Source organism: Elephas maximus, chromosome 1 (assembly GCF_024166365.1).
Source record: "Elephas maximus indicus isolate mEleMax1 chromosome 1, mEleMax1 primary haplotype, whole genome shotgun sequence".
NCBI classification, from domain to species: domain Eukaryota; kingdom Metazoa; phylum Chordata; class Mammalia; order Proboscidea; family Elephantidae; genus Elephas; species Elephas maximus.
This window is the reverse complement of record NC_064819.1, coordinates 88,821,657-88,844,558: the sequence shown is the minus strand read 5'-3', so window position 1 is coordinate 88,844,558 and position 22,902 is coordinate 88,821,657. Positions and strand designations below refer to the sequence as shown.

General features: G+C 37.4%; 1 protein-coding gene across 1 annotated transcript; it reads right to left on the bottom strand.

Moving 5' to 3' along the window:
* Positions 1-17,116: 17,116 nt before the first annotated feature.
* LOC126065974 (olfactory receptor 14J1-like) lies at positions 17,117-18,055 on the bottom strand. Its single transcript, XM_049866708.1, has one exon. It carries the CDS (start codon positions 18,053-18,055, stop codon positions 17,117-17,119), a length of 939 nt encoding a protein of 312 aa, XP_049722665.1.
* Between the last annotated feature and the right edge of the window lie 4,847 nt (positions 18,056-22,902).

The following is a 22,902-nucleotide window of genomic DNA, read 5'->3' as shown; positions in this document are numbered from 1 at the left end:
ATTCTTACCTGATGGATTCTCTAATCTCCATTCCATGAGAGATAACTTTAGAAACCTCCACTCTGTCTGATACTCTTGGTGGGCAGATGGAACAGACCAGTGAATCCAGGGCTTTTGCCTACGTTCCCAAGACCATGTCAGAAAGTAGATCTGACACATCTTGGGAGCCAAACATTATCAATCTTTATGTCTCTTGGGACTAGATGGAATCTTTCTGGACCTTGGAGACCGAGTTCCCAGAGTTATTCATTAGCAGCGAATCTTGAGAAATTTTTCATTGAGAAAATTGCCCATAGGTGATGTTGAGGAAGTAAATTAATAATTAAACAGAAATCTAATGATAACACTGATTAGGAAGTGAAATCAGAAAGATTACTTAAAACTCACAACCCCTCTCTAGTCACTACCCTGTCTCATAAAATCAGAAAAGATTGATGAGGTTGACATATGGCCATAACATTTCATGGCCTTGATAGAAACCACTCCTATTGATAGATACATTTGGACAGCCTTCCTCTAAATAAATACAAATTCATATATTCAGGATGCCCATTTGTTATCTCCCCTTAGATATTTTACTGGCATATCAAACTTAATTCCATCCAAATGTAAACTTTATTCCAATCTCTTTCCTTCTTCCTGTTTCTCATCCAATATTCCCCTTTTAATAAGTGGCTCTATGATGCATCTATTTGCTGAAGCCAGACAGGGATCACATTTAGCTTTTAGTAAACAGACTGACAATATAGAGTTTTAAACAAGTAAAAGTTTATTTTTCTCTCATAAAAAAGTCCAGTGTGTGACATAGTTTCTCATTGAGGTTTTGATATGCATGACAAATGATATTGAACATTCTTTCATGTGCTTATTGGTCATTTGTATATCTTCTTTGGATTGATGTCTATTCAAGTCCTTTGCCCTTCTTGTAATTAGATTGTCTTTTTGTTGTTGAGTTTTAGAAGTTATCTATCTATCTTTCTTACTAGAGTGTCTCAACTGCAGATCTGAGTATGCAGTTTGAGTTGCTGACTGATGGCTAGCTTGTGCTTTGAGCTGTGTTGCTTTGGGATGCATTTGCTGAGTTCTACTGAGCCTCTGTTATAGATTTAACTCATCTATGTTGGAAGTATAATTGGTGTTTAAGGACAGAAATACGGAGTGGGACCCTCCTTAAAGTGGCTCAGGGTCATGTGACTTCATCATACCTATTTGTATGTCTTGTGTGTCTCAATTGAAGCATAAGGTATGACTGATGCTAGGTTCAGGAGAAAAGTTCTTACCCTGTGACCATTGTTTGTGTGCTTCAACCAGGCACTGTCTCTCATTATGTAGAGTGCTCAAGGGAAAGACTGATGCCCTGTGCAATATATGGGTCCACTGGGTCGTCACTTGTGTGGAAGAAGAGCAGTTACTATGTGGCATCATGAGGTCACACTCCGACATGCAGATGGCTCACTTAGATCCTACTGTATACCTTTGCTGCTTCTGCCACCTGTGCATCTGTTGCCAGAAAGACCCTGACCCTGAGGGCTATATGGAAAAACACCCATGTCATCCTATGGCACAACCACAGAGTTAATTCAAACCTGACTTAAGGTCAAAGTGCTTAAGTCCAACAAAACAACCATTGATATAAGATTCTGTGGAGAAAGAAACTTATAAATGTGAGCAGGGTAAAGAGAATGCCCCACCCATTTTGAAGTAAAAAGCGAGTAAAAATCAAATAAAAAAAACCTAGATAGAAAGAAAGGAAACAAAAACACTTAAACAGAGGTCTATAATTTGCCCCAACTCAAAATCCAAAATTTACTGAAAGAATTTATAAAGCCAAAGATAAAAGGGTGATGATTGGGTTTTGTGCTTATACAACATAGGCTCTGAACTAACTTCAATATCTATTGAAATGCACCAACTGGCAAACTTTCATGGCCTTAATCAGTACTGGGGCTCACAATACAGCTATACCGGAGGATTCCACTCAATTTAAACATAGTACTCCCTATAATCTTTATTTACTCCCTATAATCTTAGTGGAACTACTGAATATAAATTAGAGAAAAAATGAATGTGCTTTACCTTAACCATCAGAACTACTGCCTTGCCTAAATTCCCCGTAGTCATAATACCCACTGCTCTGAAATATGCCATAATGATCGTGAATAGTCTGACCTAATAAGTAATAATTTAAAACTAATAATAATAATTTAAAACTAAGTCTTTGGCATTTACAATTGGCTTGACAAAGGGACCCCATGAGCCTACTCACCATCAACCCCTGGTTAAAACAATTAATGCACTCCAATGTAAATCAAAACAGAGACTTCAAGAATTAAAATCTATCAAATAAGATCTGTTTAGAGAAGTGGTAATTATTTTCACTACTTCTTTATTTAGCAGTCCGATTTGGCCTATTCTTTTCCAGCATGAAAAAGCACATTTGTGAGATCATAGCTTCTAAAGAATATATGATTTGGGATACTGAGGAGCCTTGCTGGCTCAGTGGTTAAGATTACTGCTGCTAGCCAAAAGGTCGGCCGTTGGAATCTACCAGCGGTTCCTTGGAAACACTATGGGGCAGTTCTACTCTGTCCTACGGGGTAGCTATGAGTCAGATTAGACTAGACAGCAACAGGCTTTTTTGAGGGGGGTATTATATTAATTAATGTTTAAATAATATTAAAATTTTTAAATTTTATTAATCGGATAATAGCAGCAGGAGTTTGGAACTTTCAGTATGCCTAGGATGGGAATCTTATACAGCATTGTCCTCAACCTCCTTAAGTATTTTGTCTCTATTCTGGTTGTCTATTGCTGCATAACAAACCATCCCAAAATTTGGAGACTTAAAACAATAATTTGTTATTATCTGTGTAATGTGTGGGCATCAGGATTGGAGGAAGACTCACTAACAACCTGCATTATGCAGATGATACAACCTTGCTTGCTGAAAGTGAAGAGGACTTGAATCACTTACTGATGAAGATCCAAGACCACAGCCTTCGGTAAGGATTACGCCTCAACATAAAGAAAACAAAAATCCTCACAACTGGACCAATAAGCAACATTATGATAAATGGAGAAAAGATTGAAGTTGTCAAGGGTTTCATTTTACTTGGATCCGCAATCAACCCGATGGAAGCAGCAGTCAAGAAATCAAAAGACGCCTTGCATTGGCAAAATCTGCTGCAAAAGACCTCTTTAAAGTGTTGAGAAGCAAAGATGTCTCCTTCAAGACAAAGGTGTGCCTGACCCAAGTCATGGCGTTTTTAATCATTTCCTATGCATGCGAAAGCTAGACGATGAATAAGGAAGGCCAAAGAAGAATCGATGCCTTTGAATTGTGGTGTTGGAGAAGAATACTGAATATACCATGGATTGCCAAAAGAATGAACAAATCTGTCTCGGAAGAAGTACAGCCACAGCGCTCCTTAGAAGCAAGGATGGTGAGACTACGTCTCACATACTTTGGATGGGTTGTCAGGAGGGATCAGTACCTGGAGAAGGACATCATGCTTGGTAAAGTAGGGGGTCAGTGAAAAAGAGGAAGGCCCTCAAGGAGATGGACTGACATAGTGGCTGCAACAACGGGCTTAAGCATAACAATGATTGTGAGGATGGCACAGGACCGGGCAGTGTTTTGTTCTGTTGTACAGTGTCACTGTAAGTCAGAACTGACTCAAAAAAAAAAAAAAAATGACTCAAGGCACCTAAAAATAACAAAAAATGTGTGTGATTTGATTAGGCTCAGCTGAACAATTCTTGCTTGGGGTCTTTTATGCAGTTACAGGCAGATGTCAGCTATTACTATAGTCATCTGAAGACTCAGTTGAGCTGGATGCCCGAAATTGTATAATCACATAACTGGTAATTGATGCTGGCTGTTGGCTGAAAGCTCAGTTGGGCGTCTATAGGACCTGTACATGACCTCTTGTGTGTTGGCTTCTCACAATATGGCAGTTAGGTTTCCAGAAGGAGAGTTTCCAGAGTGAGCATTCCAAGAGATATAAGTAGAAGCTGAGGGCTTCTCTGACGCAGCCTCAGAAGTTACAGAACACTACGTTTATTGCATTCTCTTGGTAAAGTAAGTCATTTACCCCAACCAAGATTCCAGGCCAGGGCAATTAGACTTCACTGCTTGATATGAGAAGCAGCATGTATACAATGAGAAGGAAGATTTTTTTTTCCCCCAGATGAGCTGGCATTTTTATTTCAAAAAAAATTTTTTTTTAAGGAAGGTGCTTTTGAAGTGAAAGTTAACAAATCAAGCCAGTCTCTCATACAAAAACTTATACACACCTTGCTATGTACCCCTAGCTGCTCTCCCCCTAATGTGATAGCACACTCCTCCTCTCCACTCTATATTCCCTGTGTCCATTCAACCAGCTTCTTTTCCCCTCTGCCTTCTCATCTCACCTCCAGACAGGAGCTGCCCACATAGTCTCATGTGTCTACTTGAGCCAAGAAACTCACTCCTCACCAGTAGTATTTTCTGTCTTATAGTCCACTCCAATCCATGTCTGAAGAATTGGCTTCGGGAATGGTTCCAGCCTTGGGCTAGCAGAGGGTCTGGGGACCGCGACCTCTCAGTCAGACCATTAAGTCTGGTCTTTTTATGAGAATTTGAGGTCTGCATCTCACTGTTCTCCTCCATCAGGGATTCTCTGTTGTGTTTCCTATCAGGGCAGTCATTGGTGGTAGTTGGACCCCATGCAGTTCTTCCAGCCTCAGGCTGATGGAGTCTCTGGTTTATGTGGCCCTTTCTGTCTCTTGGGCTCATATTTACCTTCTGTCTTTGATGTTCTTCATTCTCCTTTGCTCCAGGTGGGCTGAGACCAATTGATGCATCTTAGATGGCCACTTGCTAGCATTTAAGACCCCAGACACCACTCACCAAAGTAAGATGCAGAACATTTTCTTAATACATTCTGTTATGCCAATTGGCCTAGAAGTCCCCTGAAACCATGGTCCCCAGAAGCCCATCCCTGCTACTCCGGCCTTTGAAGTCTTTGGTTGTATTGAAGTAACTTCTTTGCTTTTGGTTTAGTCCAGTTGTGCTGACCACCTCCCCTGTATTGTGCGTTGTCTTTCCTTACACCTTAAATAGTTCTTGTCTACTATTAATTAGTGAATACCTCTCTCCCTCCCTCTCCACTCTCTTAACCATCAAAGAATATTTTCCTCTGTGTTTAAACTTTTTCTTGAGTTCTTAAAATAGTGGTCTCATACAGTAGTTGTCCTTTTGTGACTGACTAATTTCACTCAGTATAATGCCTTCCAGAGTCCCCCATGTTATGTTTCATGGATTCATCATTGTTCTTAGTCATTGAGAAATATTCCATTGTGTGAACATACCACAATTTATTTATCCATTCATCCATTGATGGGCACCTTGGCTGTTTCCATCTTTTTGCTATTGTAAACAGTGCTGCAATGAACATGGGTGTGCATATATCTGTTTGTGTGAGGGAGCTTATTTCTCTAGTATATATTCCAAGGAGTGGGATTACTAGATAGTATGGCAGTTCTATTTCTAGCTTTTTAAGGAAGTGCCAATTCAATTTCCCAAGTGGTTGTACTGTTTTACATTCCCACCAGCAGTGTGTAAGTGTTCCAGTCTCTCCACAAGCTCTCCAACATTATCATTTTGTGGTTTTTGTATTAATACTAGCCTTGTTGGGGTGAGATGGTATCTCATTGTGTTTTTGATTTGCATTTCTCTAATGGCTAATAATCATGAGCATTTCCTCATGTATCTGTTAGTGGCCTGAATGTCTTCTTTGGTGAAATGCCTGTTCATAGTCTTTGCCCATTGAGTTAATTATCTAGTGCTGCTATAACAGAAATACCATAAGTGGCTGGCTTTAACAAAGAGTGATTTATTTTCTCACAGTCCACTAGGCTTGAAGTCTGAATTCAGGGTGTCAACTCCGGGGGTGAGGTTTTCTCTGTCTCTTGGCTCAGGAGGAAGGCCCTTATCCTCAATCTTCCCCTGGTCAAGGAGCTTCTCAGTCTCAGGCACCGCAGGTCCAAAGGATGCACTCTGCTCCCGGTGCTGCTTTCTTGGTGGAATGAAGTCCTCAGCTCTCTGTGTGCTTCCCTTTCATCTCTTGAGAGATAAAAGGTGGTGCAGGCCACACCCCAGGGAAACTCTCTTTCCATTGGATCAGGGAGATGACCTGAGTAAGTGTGGTGTTACAGTTTATGTCACAATTACATTATAAATTTATGTTACAATTATGTTACAAATTTATGTTACAATCGTAACATAAAATTACAATCACAAAGCGGAGGACAACCACACATAGCCTAACCGAGTTGACACATATTTTTCAGAGGACAGAATTCAATCCATGGCACCCATTTTTAATTGGATTATTTGTCTTTTTGTTGTTGAAGTTTTGGAGTATCATGTAGATTTTTGAGACCAGAGGCTGATTGGATTTGTTGTAGCCAAAAACTTTTTTCCAGTCTGTAGGTGTTCTGTTTACTCTTTTGGTGGAGTCTTTGGGTGAGCATATGTGTTTGATTTTTAGGAGCTCCCAGTTATCTAGTTTCTCTTCTGTTTGTGCATTGTTAGTAATGTTTTGTATAATGTTTATGCCATGTATTAAGGCTCCTAGCATTGTCCCAATTTTTTCTTCCATGATCTTTATAGTTTTGTATTTTATATTTAGGCCTTTGACCCATTTTGAGTTAGTCTTTGTGCATGGTGTTAGACATGGGTCTTGTTTCATTTTTTTGGCAGAAGGCTATCTAGTTACGCTAGCATCAATTGTTAAAGAGGCTGTCTTTTCCCTGTTTAACAGACTTTGGGCCTTTGTCAAATATCAGCTGCTCATATGTGGATGGATTTATGTCTGGATTCTCAATTCTTTTCCACTGGTCTATGTATCTGTTGTCGTACAAGTACCAGGCTGTTTTGACTGCTGTGGTGGTATAATAGGTTCTAGAATCAGGTAGTGTGAAGCCTCCTTCTTTGTTCTTCTTTTTTCAGTAATAGTTTACTTATCCAAGCCCTTTTCCTGAGAGGGCAGAAATTTACGGCAGGCATTTTTTGGAATATCTGTACCCAGACCAGTATCCTCTGGCCATAGCAATTTATAACATTTTTATCTCTTCCACATGTTATATATACTCACCTTCTCTTCATAATACCTCCCAATGTCTCTTTTCATTAAGGATTGGTTCAAAAGTCTGGGCTTTCATTTAAGTATAAATGTAAATCTCATCTAAATTAACTCCAGGGGCAAGTGAAACTCCCTATGTACTATCCTTGGGTTCAAGTACTCAGTCTGAAGACCAGAAACTAAAAGGGAAAGTTATCTGCACTCTCTATATATAGCATATATTGGTTAAAAAAAAAAAAAAAGTATAGGGAACTGAAATCGACACTCCTTTTCAATATGAGAAAGGGAAAGATGGCACACAGCAGTTACTGGTACAAATCAATTCCGTCATCCAAATTGGCGTACATATTATCACCAGTTCCATAATCAGGGCTCAGTTCTGCTTGGTGGGAGTAATTCTCATAGTACTTGGCTCTGCCCTCTGGACTCTTGTTTCCATGCACATTTTTCATTTTCCATACGAAATGGCCTGTGTTTTCAGATGACTAGCTATTCCATCCTGCTTACTGCCCATGAATGGTTGAGGGCCCAGAGGTGTCTTTTCATTTTGAACTGATTCTGTGCCTTTTAGCACAACCTGGCACAATTCATTTTTTAAGCAAGTGATATGGAAAGTCATAGTTTCTTATATATCAAATGATAATCCATTGCATTAGACAAAAGCCACATAATTTTTTTTTTTCTTGAGTCTGGCCCTTTTCTACATTAGGCCAACTGTCAGGATGAAGTGGTACAATGATCTTATGATTCTTGATAGTTCTGTTGTCCAGTAGAGATTATCTACCAGACATTCCCTTATATCTTTCCTGTTCTCAATAAAAGGCCATGAAACCAGACCCTTGACTTCATCTTTATATATGGAGACCCCTGGCAGTGCCCTAGACTTTATTTTGGCTCATGGGTAATTTCATACTCTGTATCATTTCTTTGAGCTCAGGTCCCTTTATGAATCATAGAAACACACACACATACATGCATATGTGTGTATATATATATATATATATATATATATATATACACACACAGTCAAAATAAAAATGTCAGTAGATTATGTGAATATAATGAGCATAGCTAAAGAGAAAAATTACAGATTTTAAAGGTAGACCAAACCTTTTATCAGAATATGGAAAAAAGGACTAAATGCTGAAAAGGAAAAAGAGATTATAACAGAAAGTTTCAAATCCCACCTAAAATATATTGTTTTAGGAGAAAAGAGAAAGAAATTATCCAATACAAAAGAGAAAAGTGTTTTCCAGTGTTTAACAGAGACATGAATCCACAGATAGAAATATCTTATTGAAATGCACGTGTGTGAGTAAAGGAGTCCTTGGATGGTGTAAACTGAAATGTTGGATGTTCGAGTCTACCCAGAGGTGCCTTAGAAGAAAGGTCTGGGGATGTACTTCTGAAAAATAAGCCAATGAAATTCCTATGGAGAGAGAGACAAAAAAACAAAAAAAAAAAACAAAAAAAGAATAGTTACTGAGGCTGCTTATGTAAAACCAAACACCTCATGGGATTTGGTTTCTTGGTTTGGAGGTTTAGGGTCATGATTTCGTGGCATATCCCAGTTAATTGGCCTAATAATGTGTTTACTGCTTCTGTTCTATCCCCTAGTTCATTGCATAGTGCCTGGGATCTTAAAAGCTTGTATGTGACCATTCAAGGCACAACAGTTCAACTCTATTCACCTGGAGCAACAGAGGAATAAGGAGATTCAGAAATAGGAGCAGGATACAGAATGTCTGGGTAACTGTCTCCATGAATGACAACCTCCTTTGCCACGAGACCAGAAGAAATAATGGTGCCTGGCTACCATTACTGAACATCTTAATCAAAGATTCTATAGAAAAATCCTAATCAAAAGGGGGAAAACATAGAGCAGAATTTCAAATTCTCGTGGACTCCAGACTTCCTTTGAGGCATGCAGAGTGGATGTATCCCTGAAACTATTGCCCTGAGATCATCTTTAAACCTTAAATCAAAATATCCCCTGTAGTCTTTTTAAAACCTAACAATAGTTTAGCTTAACTAGTAAAAAATGTCATCCTGGAGCACTACGCTATTTAAAGAACTATCTGCATGGGATCAAAGTTATAACAGCAACTCTAAAGGATAAATAGGAACCTTAGGAGGCAGTGAGTTTATGTTAATGGGGGAGGAACAACTCAGAAAAGGAGGATGAGAATGGCTGCACAACTCAAAGAATATAATCAATGTCACTGAATTGCACATGTAGAAAGTGTTGAATTGGTGTATGTTTTGCTGTATATATTCTCAACAACAACAACAAACCCTGTGAAGTACAATTCTACTCTGACACATGGGGTCACCATGTGTCAAAGTCAACTTGATGACAACTGATTTTTTATCTTTGAATCTAAAGTGTGTCTCCTGTAGACGGCATATAGTTGAATCTTGTTTTGGATACAGTTTGACAATCTCTTCCTTTGGATTGAATTGTTAAATTCATTCATATTTGATGAATCCACAAAACATCTCATAACATGAATGAATCTGGAAGGGATTATGCTGAGTGAAACTAGTCAGTTGCAAAAGGACAAATACTGTATGAGACCACTATTATAAGAACTCGAGAAAAGGTTTAAACCCAGAAGAAAACATTCTTTGTTGGCTATGAGGGTGGGGAGAGTGGAAGAGGGGTATTCACTAACTAAATAGGAGACAAGAATTATTTTAGGTGAAGAGGACAACACACAATACAGGGGAAGTCAGCACAACTGGACTAAACCAAAAAAAGTTTCCTGAAGACAACAGAACATTTCAAAGGACAAGGAAGAGGGGAAGGTGGGTGGGGGAGTCGGGGAGTCTGGGGACTATGGTTTTTGGGCGACATCTAGGTCAATTGGCATAACAAAGTTTATTAAGAAAATATTCTGCATCTCAATTTGGCAAGCAGCATCTGGGGTATTAAAAGCTAGCAAGCGGCCATCTAAGATGCATCAATTGGTCTCAACCCACCTGGAGCAAAGGAGAATGAAGAACACCAAAGACAAAAGGTAAACTTAAGCCCAAGAGACAGAAGGGGCCACATAAACCAGAAACTCCATCGGCCTGAGACCAGAAGAACTCAATGGTGTCCAGCTATCACCAATGACCACCCTGACAGGGAACACAACAGAGAGTCCCTGATGGAGTGGGAGAGAAGTAGGTTGCAGAACTCAAATTCTAGTAAAAAGACCAGCCTTGATGGTCTGACTGAGACTGGAGGGACTGCAGAAGACATGGCCCCTGGACTCTCTCTCTGTTAGCCCAGAACTAAATCCATTCCCAAAGTCAACTGTTCAGACAAAGATTAGGCTTAATAAAATGATATTAGTGAAGAGTGTGCTTCTTGGCTCAAGTAGATATGTGACACTGAACGGGCAGCTCTTGTCCAGAGGTGAGATGAGAAGGCAGAGGGGACAGGAGCTGGTTGAAGGATCACAGGAAATACAGCATGGAGGGGAGGAGTGTGTGATCACGTTGTAGGAGAGCAACTAGGGTGACATAACAATGTGTGTATAAGTTTTTGTATGAAAAACTGACTTGAATTGTAAACTTTCACTTAAAGCATAATAGTAATAATAATAATGTTTCAGAGTCCAGGAGAGGGCAGACTTGGCTGAAGAGTAAGAGTTTCCTGAGAGTGTGGCTCCTTTGGGTACAGAGTAGCCCCATCTCATCCCTCCAAGGTACAAACTAGGCATTTTACAAATGGCAGCCTCTGGAAATCAGGCTGCTAATTTAATGTTATAGCTTGAATCTTCATTATCTGTACCCAAAAACCACAGAGTCAGGTCTTGCTGTTTGCCAAACACCACACCTGTTCAAGTTTGGGGCTGTTGTCATATGGAGACTATTTCAAGAGTTTCAGCAGGAGTAATGGAGCCAGCCAGGGAAAGCTTTCCTATTTATCTCACCAATACTGACCTCCCCACACCCCTGTAAAGCCAGCCAGCTGCAACACTAGGGCCAGGGACCCAGAGCAATGCTCTCACAGCCACACAGGAAGCAGACAAGCTTTCTCACATTGGATTTAATTGCAGGACCATACTACTATTTTATCTACTTGCTACAACTACAAAAGAGCAGGTTAAGTCCCTTGTAAACAATCATTTCCAAGAGGAAGGCCCACTTTATTTACATAAGCACAAGGAAACAGGCAGAAAAGGATGTCACTCAAGAGACTTAATGTTCCCTGACAGCAATGAACTGGCATGCATTAGGACATTTTGCACATTTACCAGGAAACTGTCCTGGCACAAGGATTATCAAATGGCTCAAGACTGCATTAGCCAACAAGTGAATATCTATCTCTAGCTGCTCCAAAGCAAGGCTATGGCCATGATCAAGTACCTCCCTATCTGGACCACTTTCATTCCTTTACCCCCCATACCCAGAGCCTCAAATGCTCCATGGGTTCAACGCCAAAGAAAATGACATTTCTTGTGATCAGTGTCTCTATTTACGGTAATCAAGAGAAGTGCAGGCAGTGAGCAAGCCTCAGGATGCCAAGTGATTGCTTGTTTCCAAGATAATCAATAAGATACTTATTTTGAAAGAGTCATGCAAGTTTGGAATCCATTATGAATGGGATGATAATAAAACTCTGCAAGAAGAAAAAAATTTTTTTCTATATGTCTTGTTTTTTTTGTTGTTCTTCTGTTGCTCCTTTACATTTTAATCCTTTTAATGATTTTAAAGTATACTTCTCAGGTATTTGTTAATGGTTGCTTTAGGACTTAAAATGCACATGTTAATTTATGAGAATGTACCTAGGATAGATGCTCACTTAGTTACTATGAGATACAGAAACTTAGTCCCTATACGTCTACTCTCTTACCCCCAATTTTCACTGTTATTGTTACACATATTGATCTATGTGTGTTACAAATCCAACAGTACCTTGTGGTAATTATTACTTTATATAACCTTTTTTTGTCTTTCAAAGTAGCTGAGAAAGGAAAGGAGAACAATTATCTATCTTGAGAGTTTTTTATAATAACTTTCTTATTTCCATTTCTGATTCTTTTATTTCTTCCTGGGGATTTGTGCTACCATTTGGTGCCATTTCCTTACTTCTTTACAGCTTTCTTCTCACTTACATTGTTTGTGATATAATTGTCAAATATGCTACATTTTTATACATTATAGGCCCACCACTACAATTAATACATACTTTTATGCATTACTCTTTAAATCAGTTAAGAGAAGAAGAAATATTCTATTTCACTGTCGTTTATAATTACCTACGTAATTACATTTACTGACATATACTGAGATTCAAATTACTACCTGGTGTTATTAGCTTTCAGCCCAAATAACTTTTTTCAGTATATCTGGTAGGTGGGTCTACTAGCAAAAAATTACCTGTTTTTCTTATCTGATAATTTTTTTCATTTCACCTTCATTTTTGAAAGATAGTTTTGATGCATATGAGATTCTTTCTTGGTAGATTTTTCCTGTATTACTTTGAATTTGTCATCCTACTGCCTTCTGGCCTTCATTGCTTCTGATAAGAATTCAGCTCTTAATTTTATTTTCCCTTGTATATGATGAGTGATTTTTCTCTTGCTACAGTCAAGATTTTTCCTTTGTCTTTGTCTTTAAACTGTTCCACAGTGATATGTCTAGGTATGGATCTCTATGTATTCATTCTACTTGGAGCACACTGAGCTTCTTGGATGTGTAGACTAATGTTTCCATCACATTTGGGAAGTTTGAAGCCGTAACTTATTTGAATACTTTTTTCTTTCTCTTTCTCTCTTATTTTTTACTCCCGTTTTGCATAGGTAGGCATGCTTAGTGGTGTCTCACCATTCTCTGAGGCTTCCATAATTTTTTTCATTCTATTTTTCCTCTTTGTTCTAGAGATCGCATTATTTGTATCAATCTTCTGGTTTTTAAAATTATTTTTTTCTACCAGCTTAAATCTACTGTTGTGCCCCTGTAGTAAATTTCTTATTTCAATTTTTGTGCTTTTCTCTTTCAAAATTTCCATTGGGTTTTTTTTATATATATATATAATTTCTATTTCCTTTCTGATATTGTCTGTTTGATAAGATATTGTTATTGTGTTGTTGTATGCCATCGAATTGACTTTGACTCATATTTGAAGATATTTGAAGACTGGATCGGTGGTATGATGACAATTGATAGGAGCCCTGGGGCACAATGGTTAAACACTTGGCAGAAATGTTGGTGATTTGAACCCACCAGCCACCCTGGAGGAGCAAGATGTGGCAGTCTGCTTTTGTAATGATTTAAAGCCTTGGAATCCCTATGGGACGGTTCTACTCTGTCCTGTAGGATTAGTATGAGTTGGATCAACTTGATAGCTACAGATTTGGTTTGGTTTTTTGGTACGATGACAAGCTTATAAGATGATTGTCATCATGCCACCTTTTAGTTGCTTAAACATGTTTTCTTTGAACATATTCATAATAGAGACTTTGAAGTCTTAGTCTGCTAAGTCTGAGCTCAGTTATAGACCCTTTTGTTGCCTCCCTTTTATAGGTCACACTTTCCTATATCCTTGCATGTCTCAGATTTATTCGTTGAAAACCAGATATTTTAGGTAATATACATTGTAGCAACCTGAGATACTGATTCTCCTCCACCCCTTGGGCTTTTGTTATTTTATTTTGCTCGATTATTTATTTAGTGACCTGTTTGGACTAGTTCACTGATGTCTACTTATTCCATAGTGTGAAGCCTCTGATATCTGTGGTGATTTTTTTCTCTCCTTTTTGCCTTTTAAGTTTGGCTTCCTAGGAGTCTCTCTGGGGACAGCACTGTTTAGTGGTCAACCACAGATTGGTTAAGAGGTGTCCTTAAGCCCCTGAACAAGAAAGATTTTCATTTATTTATGTCAAATATATGTAAGACTTGAGACTACTTTCACTGTTCAGAGAGTTTATGATTTTGTTCCATGTTCAACCAAACCCACTACCGTCAAGTCAATTCCGGCTCATAGCTACCCTATAGGAGAGAGAAGAACTGCCCGATAGAGTTTCCAAGGAGTGCCTGGTGGATTCAAACTGCTGACCTCTTGGTTAGCAGCCATAGCACTTAACCACTATGCCACCAGGGTTTCCCCATGTTCAACCAGGGACTAGTAACTAAGAAGTTCCCTCTTGGTTAGCTCTCAGAGGGCACGGCCCTTTTGGACCATCAGGGATTAATTGGTCTTAGCTGGATTCTCTTTGACTGTCTCCTGCCCTGATCTTCACGTTAAGCTTCTGGCTGGTCTGCCTGTAGTTGTGTCACATAGAGATCTTAACCTCCACTAATTGGAAGCTGGTTTCCATATTGTTTTCAGCAATGTGCTGGGACATATAAAGATATTAATATTTTCCATGCTGCTGGAACACCTACAGTTTATCTTCTTACTCATATTTAATAAAAGTCCTAGAATTACTGTTAGTCACAAGATTAATATTAATTTAGCAATTAATTATACTCAATACAAATAATCAAAAACACTGAACTTCATGCAAAGTTAAGCTTCACTCCTTACCCAACTCAGGCCTATTCCAAGCTGGAAGTCTTCAGGGAGTGTAGGGGTGATTGCCACATTTTGTATATTTACCAGCCTCACAGTTATGTGTCTTTTCTCACACTTTCTAGGTTGTCTCTGATTTCTTAATGTGGAATTTGATGAGGCCTGTGGTGAGAAGGGCCTGAGGTGAGAAGTGGTTATGTTTGACTAGCAGAACGGCTTGCTTTGGCATCTTTCTTCTGGCTGTGTCAGATATTTAAAGTTAATTTTTTCTCCTTTGGGCACATCCATGAGCTCACTGATGACGTCCTAATATTAGTAACCTCCTTAGTTAACTGCTTGAAATATTGAGTGTGTTTCTGTGTAATGTGAGCACAAAATAAGAATATCCACTATCACCATTTGATCAACATTGGCCTGCATTTCCTAGCCAGCACAAAAACAAGAAAAAGAAATAAATTTTTTTTTTTAATTGGAAAGGAAAAAATGAAGCTCTTTATTCACAGATGACATGATGTGTAGTAGAAATTCAAGGGAATCTATAAAGATCTATTAGAATTTATGAGTAAATTTGCAAGGTCACTGCATATAAGGTCAATATACAAAAATCAAATGCCTTTCTAAATACAGCCACAAAAATACACAATAAAACTTAACAGTAACATCAAATACATAAAGGTAAACCTAATAAAACACGTACAAAACCACTACCCTGAAAGTATGTATCATTTCTGAGCAGATTTTTAAAGACCTTGATAAATACAGACAAATACTCTGTTCATGAATTGGAAGACACAATCTCTAAAAGAAGACAATTCTTCAATATTTGCTGTATTGATTAAATAGAATTCTAATCAAAATCTTGCCAGATGTTTTTTGAAAATTGAAAAAATGAACTAAAAGTTATATGTCTATGAAAAAGATCTAGAGTAGCTCAGAAAAATCTGAAAAAATAGCATTAGGAAGTTTAGACCACCAGATATTAAATTATTATAAATTTACAGTAATTAATAGAATTTGCTATTATAAACATGATCAATTGAACATAACCACACAGAACAAATGAACAGGTTAGAGAAACCCACACATATACGGTCACTTGATTTATGACAAAGATACCACTGCAATTTAGTGGAGAAAATATTTTGTTTCTCAATTAATGATGCTGGTTTAATTAGATATCTATTTGAATAAAATGAGCAATGACACCTATCTCACAACATACACAAAAATTATGTTCTATGGATTAGAGAGCTAAATGTGAAAAGTAAAGCAAGAAAGCTTCTAGAATATAACACTAACATTATTTTTAAGTCTCTTTCTATGTTGAGATTTTAAAAATTTCTGTCACTGTTATTCTATAATTTCAGTATTATATAACTACATGTGAATTCATTCTACTTATACTGACCAATTTTTGTTGTGCTTCTTAAACCTGAAGACGTGTGTATTTGTTAATTCTGTAAAAAGTCTTGAAGTTATTTCTCTGAATATTGTCTGTCACCCATTCCCTTAAAAAATGGACAAATAGAGCAATAGATCTTCCTGGAACTATTATTAGATAAATTTTGCACCCTCTTTTTCATTTTGGTACTGAAATATATTTTTTATGCTTTTTAAAATAACTTCATTTATTTTTATTCATTCTGCAGGAAAAAAACTTTGATCTATCTTTCAGTTTACTAACTCTGGTTTGCTTTGTATTTTGTCTGCTGCTTAATCCATCTGTGGAGTTTTAAATTTCAATCATTATACATTATACTTATATAATGGTTTGCTTATTTTTCAAATGCACTTTTTCTTTTTCCTAGCATATTGTTTTTTAAAATGTTGTTTGTATTTTTTCTTTCATTCGTTTTATGATTGAAAAGCATATATTTCAGAGTCTCTTTCAGATTGTTACATTAGTTAAATCATCCATACAAGTGACAAAGTAATTCATTGCCCCCGAGGAAACAATGTAAATGATATAATGAGACTTTTCAAGGGTGACCTTTGTCTGATTGAAGCACTGAGTGTGTTTCCCTTGCAGAGTGAAACCTTAATAGAATCTTAGTAGACCCCTAAATTCCCAGAGGACATTGAGCCAGGTGACTCCTCAATGCTTGTATACTCTGTAATACCCCAAACTGCAGTGCAACTCAGGAAAAATGAGGAAGGAATCTTAAATTGACTGAGTTTTCTGTCACCCTGATAAAAAGGGGTAGGGAAGGGAAATTAAATTGGAGTCTGTAAAAGTAAAGAAATTTACATTTTTCTACACCTGGCTTTGTGGGACGAAATTTAAATCTACTGTATTAACAAGAGTAACTCACTTGTAATTCTATGTTCTATGTTTCAGTGTTTTTATTGCTCAATGACAGTTCATTTATATAATAACTTTCCCTATTATGAGTTCTTTATTGCTTTAATTTCTCGATTGGCTTTGTTATGTTTTCAAATGTATTTTGAATTTGTCTCCCAACCAGGAATTAAAAGATTTGTTTCAGCAAAACAGGTAGGATGTTCTTTCTTTTAAAACCTTTCTTAAAGCTACCTTCATGGCTTTATTCCTCAGGCTATAGATCACTGGATTGAGTGTTGAGGGCACAACAGTATAAAAAACAGTGAGGAAAAAGTCTAGCGCAGTCGGAGAGTTAGAAGGTGGGTTTAGAAACTCCAAAGCTCCAGTAGAGATAAACAATATGATAACACCAAGGTGGGGGAGGCAAGTAGAGAAAGCTTTGGCTCTGCCTTTAGCAGATGGGATCCTCAGCACAGTAGAGAACATGTGTGTGTAGGAGAGGCCAATAGAGATGAAACAAAGAAAGGCCACCAAGGACAGGAAGCCAGTGACCCCAAGCTCACTGACATAGTCATTGGAACAAGAGAGTTTCAGGAGCTGGGGGACATTGCAGAAGAACTGGTGAATGATATTTTCACCACAAAAGTGAATAGAGAAAGTAGCAGCTGTATGCATGACTCCAGAGATGACTCCACTTATCCAGACAGCTAAAACTCCATGAACACAGGTGCTGACATCCATGATGGTTTCATAGCGCAGTGGAAGGCAGATGGCCACGTAGCGGTCATAGGACATCACTGTGAGCATGGCCATCTCAGAAGAACCACAGACAGTGAATGCAAAACACTGCAGTATGCACTCCCAGAGGGAAATATTGCCGCTATGCATGAAAGAGTTGCAAATGGACCTTGGTACAGTCACAGAAATATAGCATAGATCCAAAAAGGAGAGATGTTTCAGGAAGAAATACATAGGTGAGTAGAGACTATTGTCCACGGAAGTTGCAGTGATAATGAGAATATTACCAGTTAAAGCCCCCAAGTATAAGACTAAAAACAAAGAAGCATTTAAGATTTCTATCTCAGGATTGCTAGAGAAACTCATGAGAAAAAACCCACTCATCGTAGTGAAATTAGCCATATTCTTTATTTCCAAAAGTGATGCTGGCTGCAAGACAAGGTGGACACCCATAGGAAAAAAAATATATATTATTTAAAGGTAGAATCCACTTATTCAGTGAAGTTAAGGCATGAAGTTAGGATAGCCAGTTCATCACTGTAAGTGTGAAGTAGCTTCAAATACTAATAATTATGCTGAACAATTTTAAATGATGTTGACTCAGTCATAAGGAGGATTGCATAAGGTAGATTATAAATTTTCATGTCACCTATTTCAAGTAAAGGGAAGGACAATACATATAATTTTGCTATTGGGACATATATACCACCAAATTTTATATACATTAAAAGTTTCATTCAGTTCACAGACATACGGATTTATTAAGTAGTTTCTGAAGCCCTATTCTTTCCATTAATCTTTCTGTCTATTCAAATATCCCACCACCCCACTGGTTCTGTTACTGCCATTTTATAATTTTGTTTCATGTTTGAGAGAAAAATTCTTATTTTTTTCTGAACATTTATTGGAAAAATAGATAAAACTAAGAGAACATTGTGTATTGATAGTATCTATCCAACTATTGTGATAATCAAAAATCATTACCCTTAACATATAATATCATATAAACTGATCTAAAAAATTCTAAGTTTCTACCAGAAAAGTGGCAGGCCAGACCTTTCTCAGTGTATTCTTAAAAAGAAAATAAAATGGCCAATAAACACATGAAACAATGTTTGTCATAACTGAATTAAATAATGCTTAAAGTGACAATGAGATAGTATTTGTCCTAATTAAATTTTCAAAGATTCAAAAATAAAATGCTTAGAGCCATTGAGTATGAAGCAAGACAAAATGTAAAGCATGAAGCTAGAAAGGTCAAATTTATGTATACTTCCTAGAAACAACAACTCATTGAACAGGAGTGTTAAAACAGTCTGTACTTTAAACCAATTAAACTTATGCTAAATATTTTGATTAAATCATGTGAATAAAATGTGTTAAGAAAAAATATGTTTATTTGGAATTATTACATTAGTAAAAAAATGGACAGCTCTTATAATGTTCAAATCAAGTTTTATGCAATTAATTGTTTACCTACTGATATTTAAATGGCTTTGAAAAATATGATTATGAAGTAAGATACTGAACACTATTTTGGTTTAAATTAAATACTGTAGACTACATACATTGTATACAAATATGTATGAATAAATAAAGAATGAAGAGTCAAAAGGAATACAGCATATGGCAATTATTTCTAGATGGTTTAAAGGTTTATTATCTCTGGACAGCACTAAGTCCAGAGATCTGCATACAATAGATTATATAGCTCAAAGTGATTGATTTTTTGTGCCTTGTAAAATGCTATGTAATTATACTATGAATTGTTTAAGTCCAAGATTGATAGAGGGCACCTAGACCAGAAGAGGTAGTCATCAGCACACATCTAGTCTAAACCTACGTGAAAATTGACTCAATCTTATAGTGTGTGTGTGTCCATGTAGACATTGATCAGACGTTGAGGATGACACTTCATGCTTCTAAAGATTCTAACCACACATTTAGGAGTTCTTGGGAGGTGTAAATTTTAAGTGCTGGAATACTTCATGCTTCTAGAGATTCTAATGGCACATTTAGGAATCCCTGGGTGGTACAAAATGATTAAGTGATCTAACCAAAACTTGTAGATTTGAATGCAGCAAGAGGTGCTTTGGAAGAAAGTGATTTACATTTGAAAGGTCACAGTCATTGAAAATCCTAGGTAATGCAGTTTTACTCTGAAACATGTGTGGGTGCCCTGAGTCAGAATACTGACTTAGTTTCTCCTGCAACAATAACTCCCTTGGTGGTGTTTTCAGGGACTCTGGAAGGTTCCATTTCTATGTTTCTGGAAGAATGTTGCTGATTTTTCTGTCATGTAACCCAGCAGAATGGACTTCATTCAATGTATATGGGAATATTTTCTGTTTTACCCCAAAATGACCCTATTTGTTCTTTCCAGGATTTTCTTGTGTTTTATTTACATCAGGATTTCTTCCTAAAATAGAGAAGACCACTGGATAACTGGTTGAGATAACTGGTTGAGATAGAAAATATGCTCTTACATGCTTCTTACAATTCTTATGCTCTGAAAGTGTTTATCATTGGGGTCTTTTTTTATCCTTATTTTGTGCAGAGGGAAAGTATGGTTATTTTTCTGACATTATAATATTTTGATCTATCTTTTTTTTTCATTTTTCTACTGTTTTTGAGAAATTCATCTGTGATCTCTGGTATGCGAAGGAACTCACATCTCTTATAAACCACTCTTAAGGTCAATGAATAGTAAGAATACAAGAAATATCAAGTTATGTCATCCCAAGTGTCTTCTTCAATAGTCACACAAAGGAAAGCATTGCTGGGGAGATGAGAGTTACACTCCACTCAAGGTTCCTGTAAAGTAAATAGTTTACAGCTTTCTCATTTGGATTCCTAATTTTCATTGAAACAATTTACATTTGATAACTTTTTAATTTCAGCTTTTATGGATTAAATAGCAATGCCTGGCTTTATCACATCCCCTCAAACTCTATAACTCATTGGCATTCTATTGTACAGAATAATCTCCCCTTCTAGAGTCCAAAAATAAACTCACCAGAGCACATCCAGGATCTTCCACCCTAAACTTAGGGAGCAGTTGTCAATGTGAGTAGCTACCACTACGCGGAGGCTCATATCTCTGTATTTCACCCACTCCCTGTAAAATCTTTTCTGTGGGGAGAAGAAAAATAAGGTCACATTAATCTTCCTTTGGCCACTGAAGATTAGGCTTTGTTGTTCCTCTGACGTAAGCAGAGAAGTTCCTGTGTGCTCTGGGCATTTGGGGCTCCTTGTAAATACCCTAGGACCAAAACTTGCAATTACTTGAAGTTTCTTGTGATGTATTTTTCAGTTGAGTTGAGTTAATGGTCACATCTAGTTACTGGAAATTTTAGTTTATTTTGTTAATTGGACAAAAAAGCTGAAAACTGTTGTAATTTGTTCTTTAGATCCAAGAACACCCAATTAAAAAGGAGTTATATCCCTTTGTCAGTATGTTCATTGCAAAATAAGTTCATGCTGAGAGTATTAATGTCCATTTTTTGCAACACTACAAAGCCAAGATAACTTCGATTGCATGTTTCTTATGTTTACAATTTATATATTATTACAAATATGTAAAATTTTAGAATTGGAAGAAACTTTAGACATCGTCTCAACTAACATCCCACTCAAATTATAAATTCGTTTTCCACTTCTATGTAGGTTTCCATCTATCCTTTGCTTGAATACTCAGTTACAAATCCCTGGTTGAAACATCAAAAAGATAAAGGGGTAGCTTTGTATAAAATTATTAAGGGCAGGCCTCCTGAACACGCTATGCTAGACTAGAAGGCCTCTAAGAATCTTAAGGACATGTCTTGTAGACCCTTTCAAACAGATAAAAAATGTTTCTAGGACATTTAAACGCATTGGCTCATAGTATCTTGACAGCCCAAGCCAGAGTGGGGTCTTTCTCAAAGAAATTTGTGAAAGTGTCACTTATCTAACTGAGCAAACTTAAATAAGATTATAAAATCCTAATATGTTTTAAAGAGAATTTCATTGGCATCATCAATTCAACTTCATTGTCTTGACTGTAAAGGACAGAATTTGAAAAAGTCCCCAATTAGAAGAATTGCTATGTGACTGTTATGTGCCGCCCATTTTCCCCTTATGGAATGAGATTGGCTAGCATAGTCATCCTATATCTATCTTACCATTGTGCATTTAGTATGTGATGAACAGATAATTTGACCCTTTAGTTCAAAGTTCTTGGTTCTAAAGGAACCATACTTCAGGAACTATACATAAGAGGCTCCATCTGCACCTGATTTAGATGAAAAGACCTAGACTTTGAGGTAATGCTATACAACAACAACAATGCTATAGTGAGATGAAATTTTAGGATTACTAGGAGGAGAAGTAAGCATACTTTGCTTGTGGGGACAATGTAAATTATTTGCAGCAGGGGGTGGGACTGTGTTGGATTAAGGGTATTCATAAAGTCTTGATTCTGTTCTTGTTGAGAAAAAACCAGCTGTCATTGAGTTGACTCTGACTTATGTCGACCCTATGTGTTTCAGAGTAGAATGGTCCTCCACAGGGTTTTCAATGGTAATTTTTTTGGAAGTAGATCATCAGACCTTTCTTCTGAGGTACCTCTCAGTGGATTCAAACCTCCAACCTTTCAGTTAGCAGCTGAAAGTGTTGACCGTTTGCACCGTCCAGGGAGTCAAGTGGGGTCTATTTTCTCTTACCCTGAAGCTGGATTGGCCAGTGACTACTTTGACTAATAGACTATGGAACAGGTAATGTTAATGCCATTTCTGGACCTAGACTTTAAGAAAACTGGAAGCTTTTGCCTTGGTCTGTTGGCCCCTGAGCCACCACTCAAAAAATCTGCTCTGAGACTTCCCTGCTGAAGAATCACATGCTAACCACATTGAGAAGCTGGAGAGAAGGAAAGAGAGACTTTGTCACCTCCTACCTATTCAATACCCAGCTGTTCAAATCATCCCTGCTGAGGCTCCAGACATGATTAAGTAAAGTCAACCCCTCCAGGCTGTGCTCTTCCCAAATTTTGGCCCACAGAATCATGCAATTTAATGAAATAAAAGCCTTTAAGCCACTAAACTTTGGGGTACTAGTTCATATATTCATTAGGCAGCAATATATAATCAGACCCCCATGAGAATCTCAGTTCCCCGTCTCTATGCAGATTATGTCATCTGACAAATTCTCACCAAGAAAAATGCTAGCAGAAATGATGTATTACCGCTACTTTGAGACAGTTGAGAGGGGAAAGT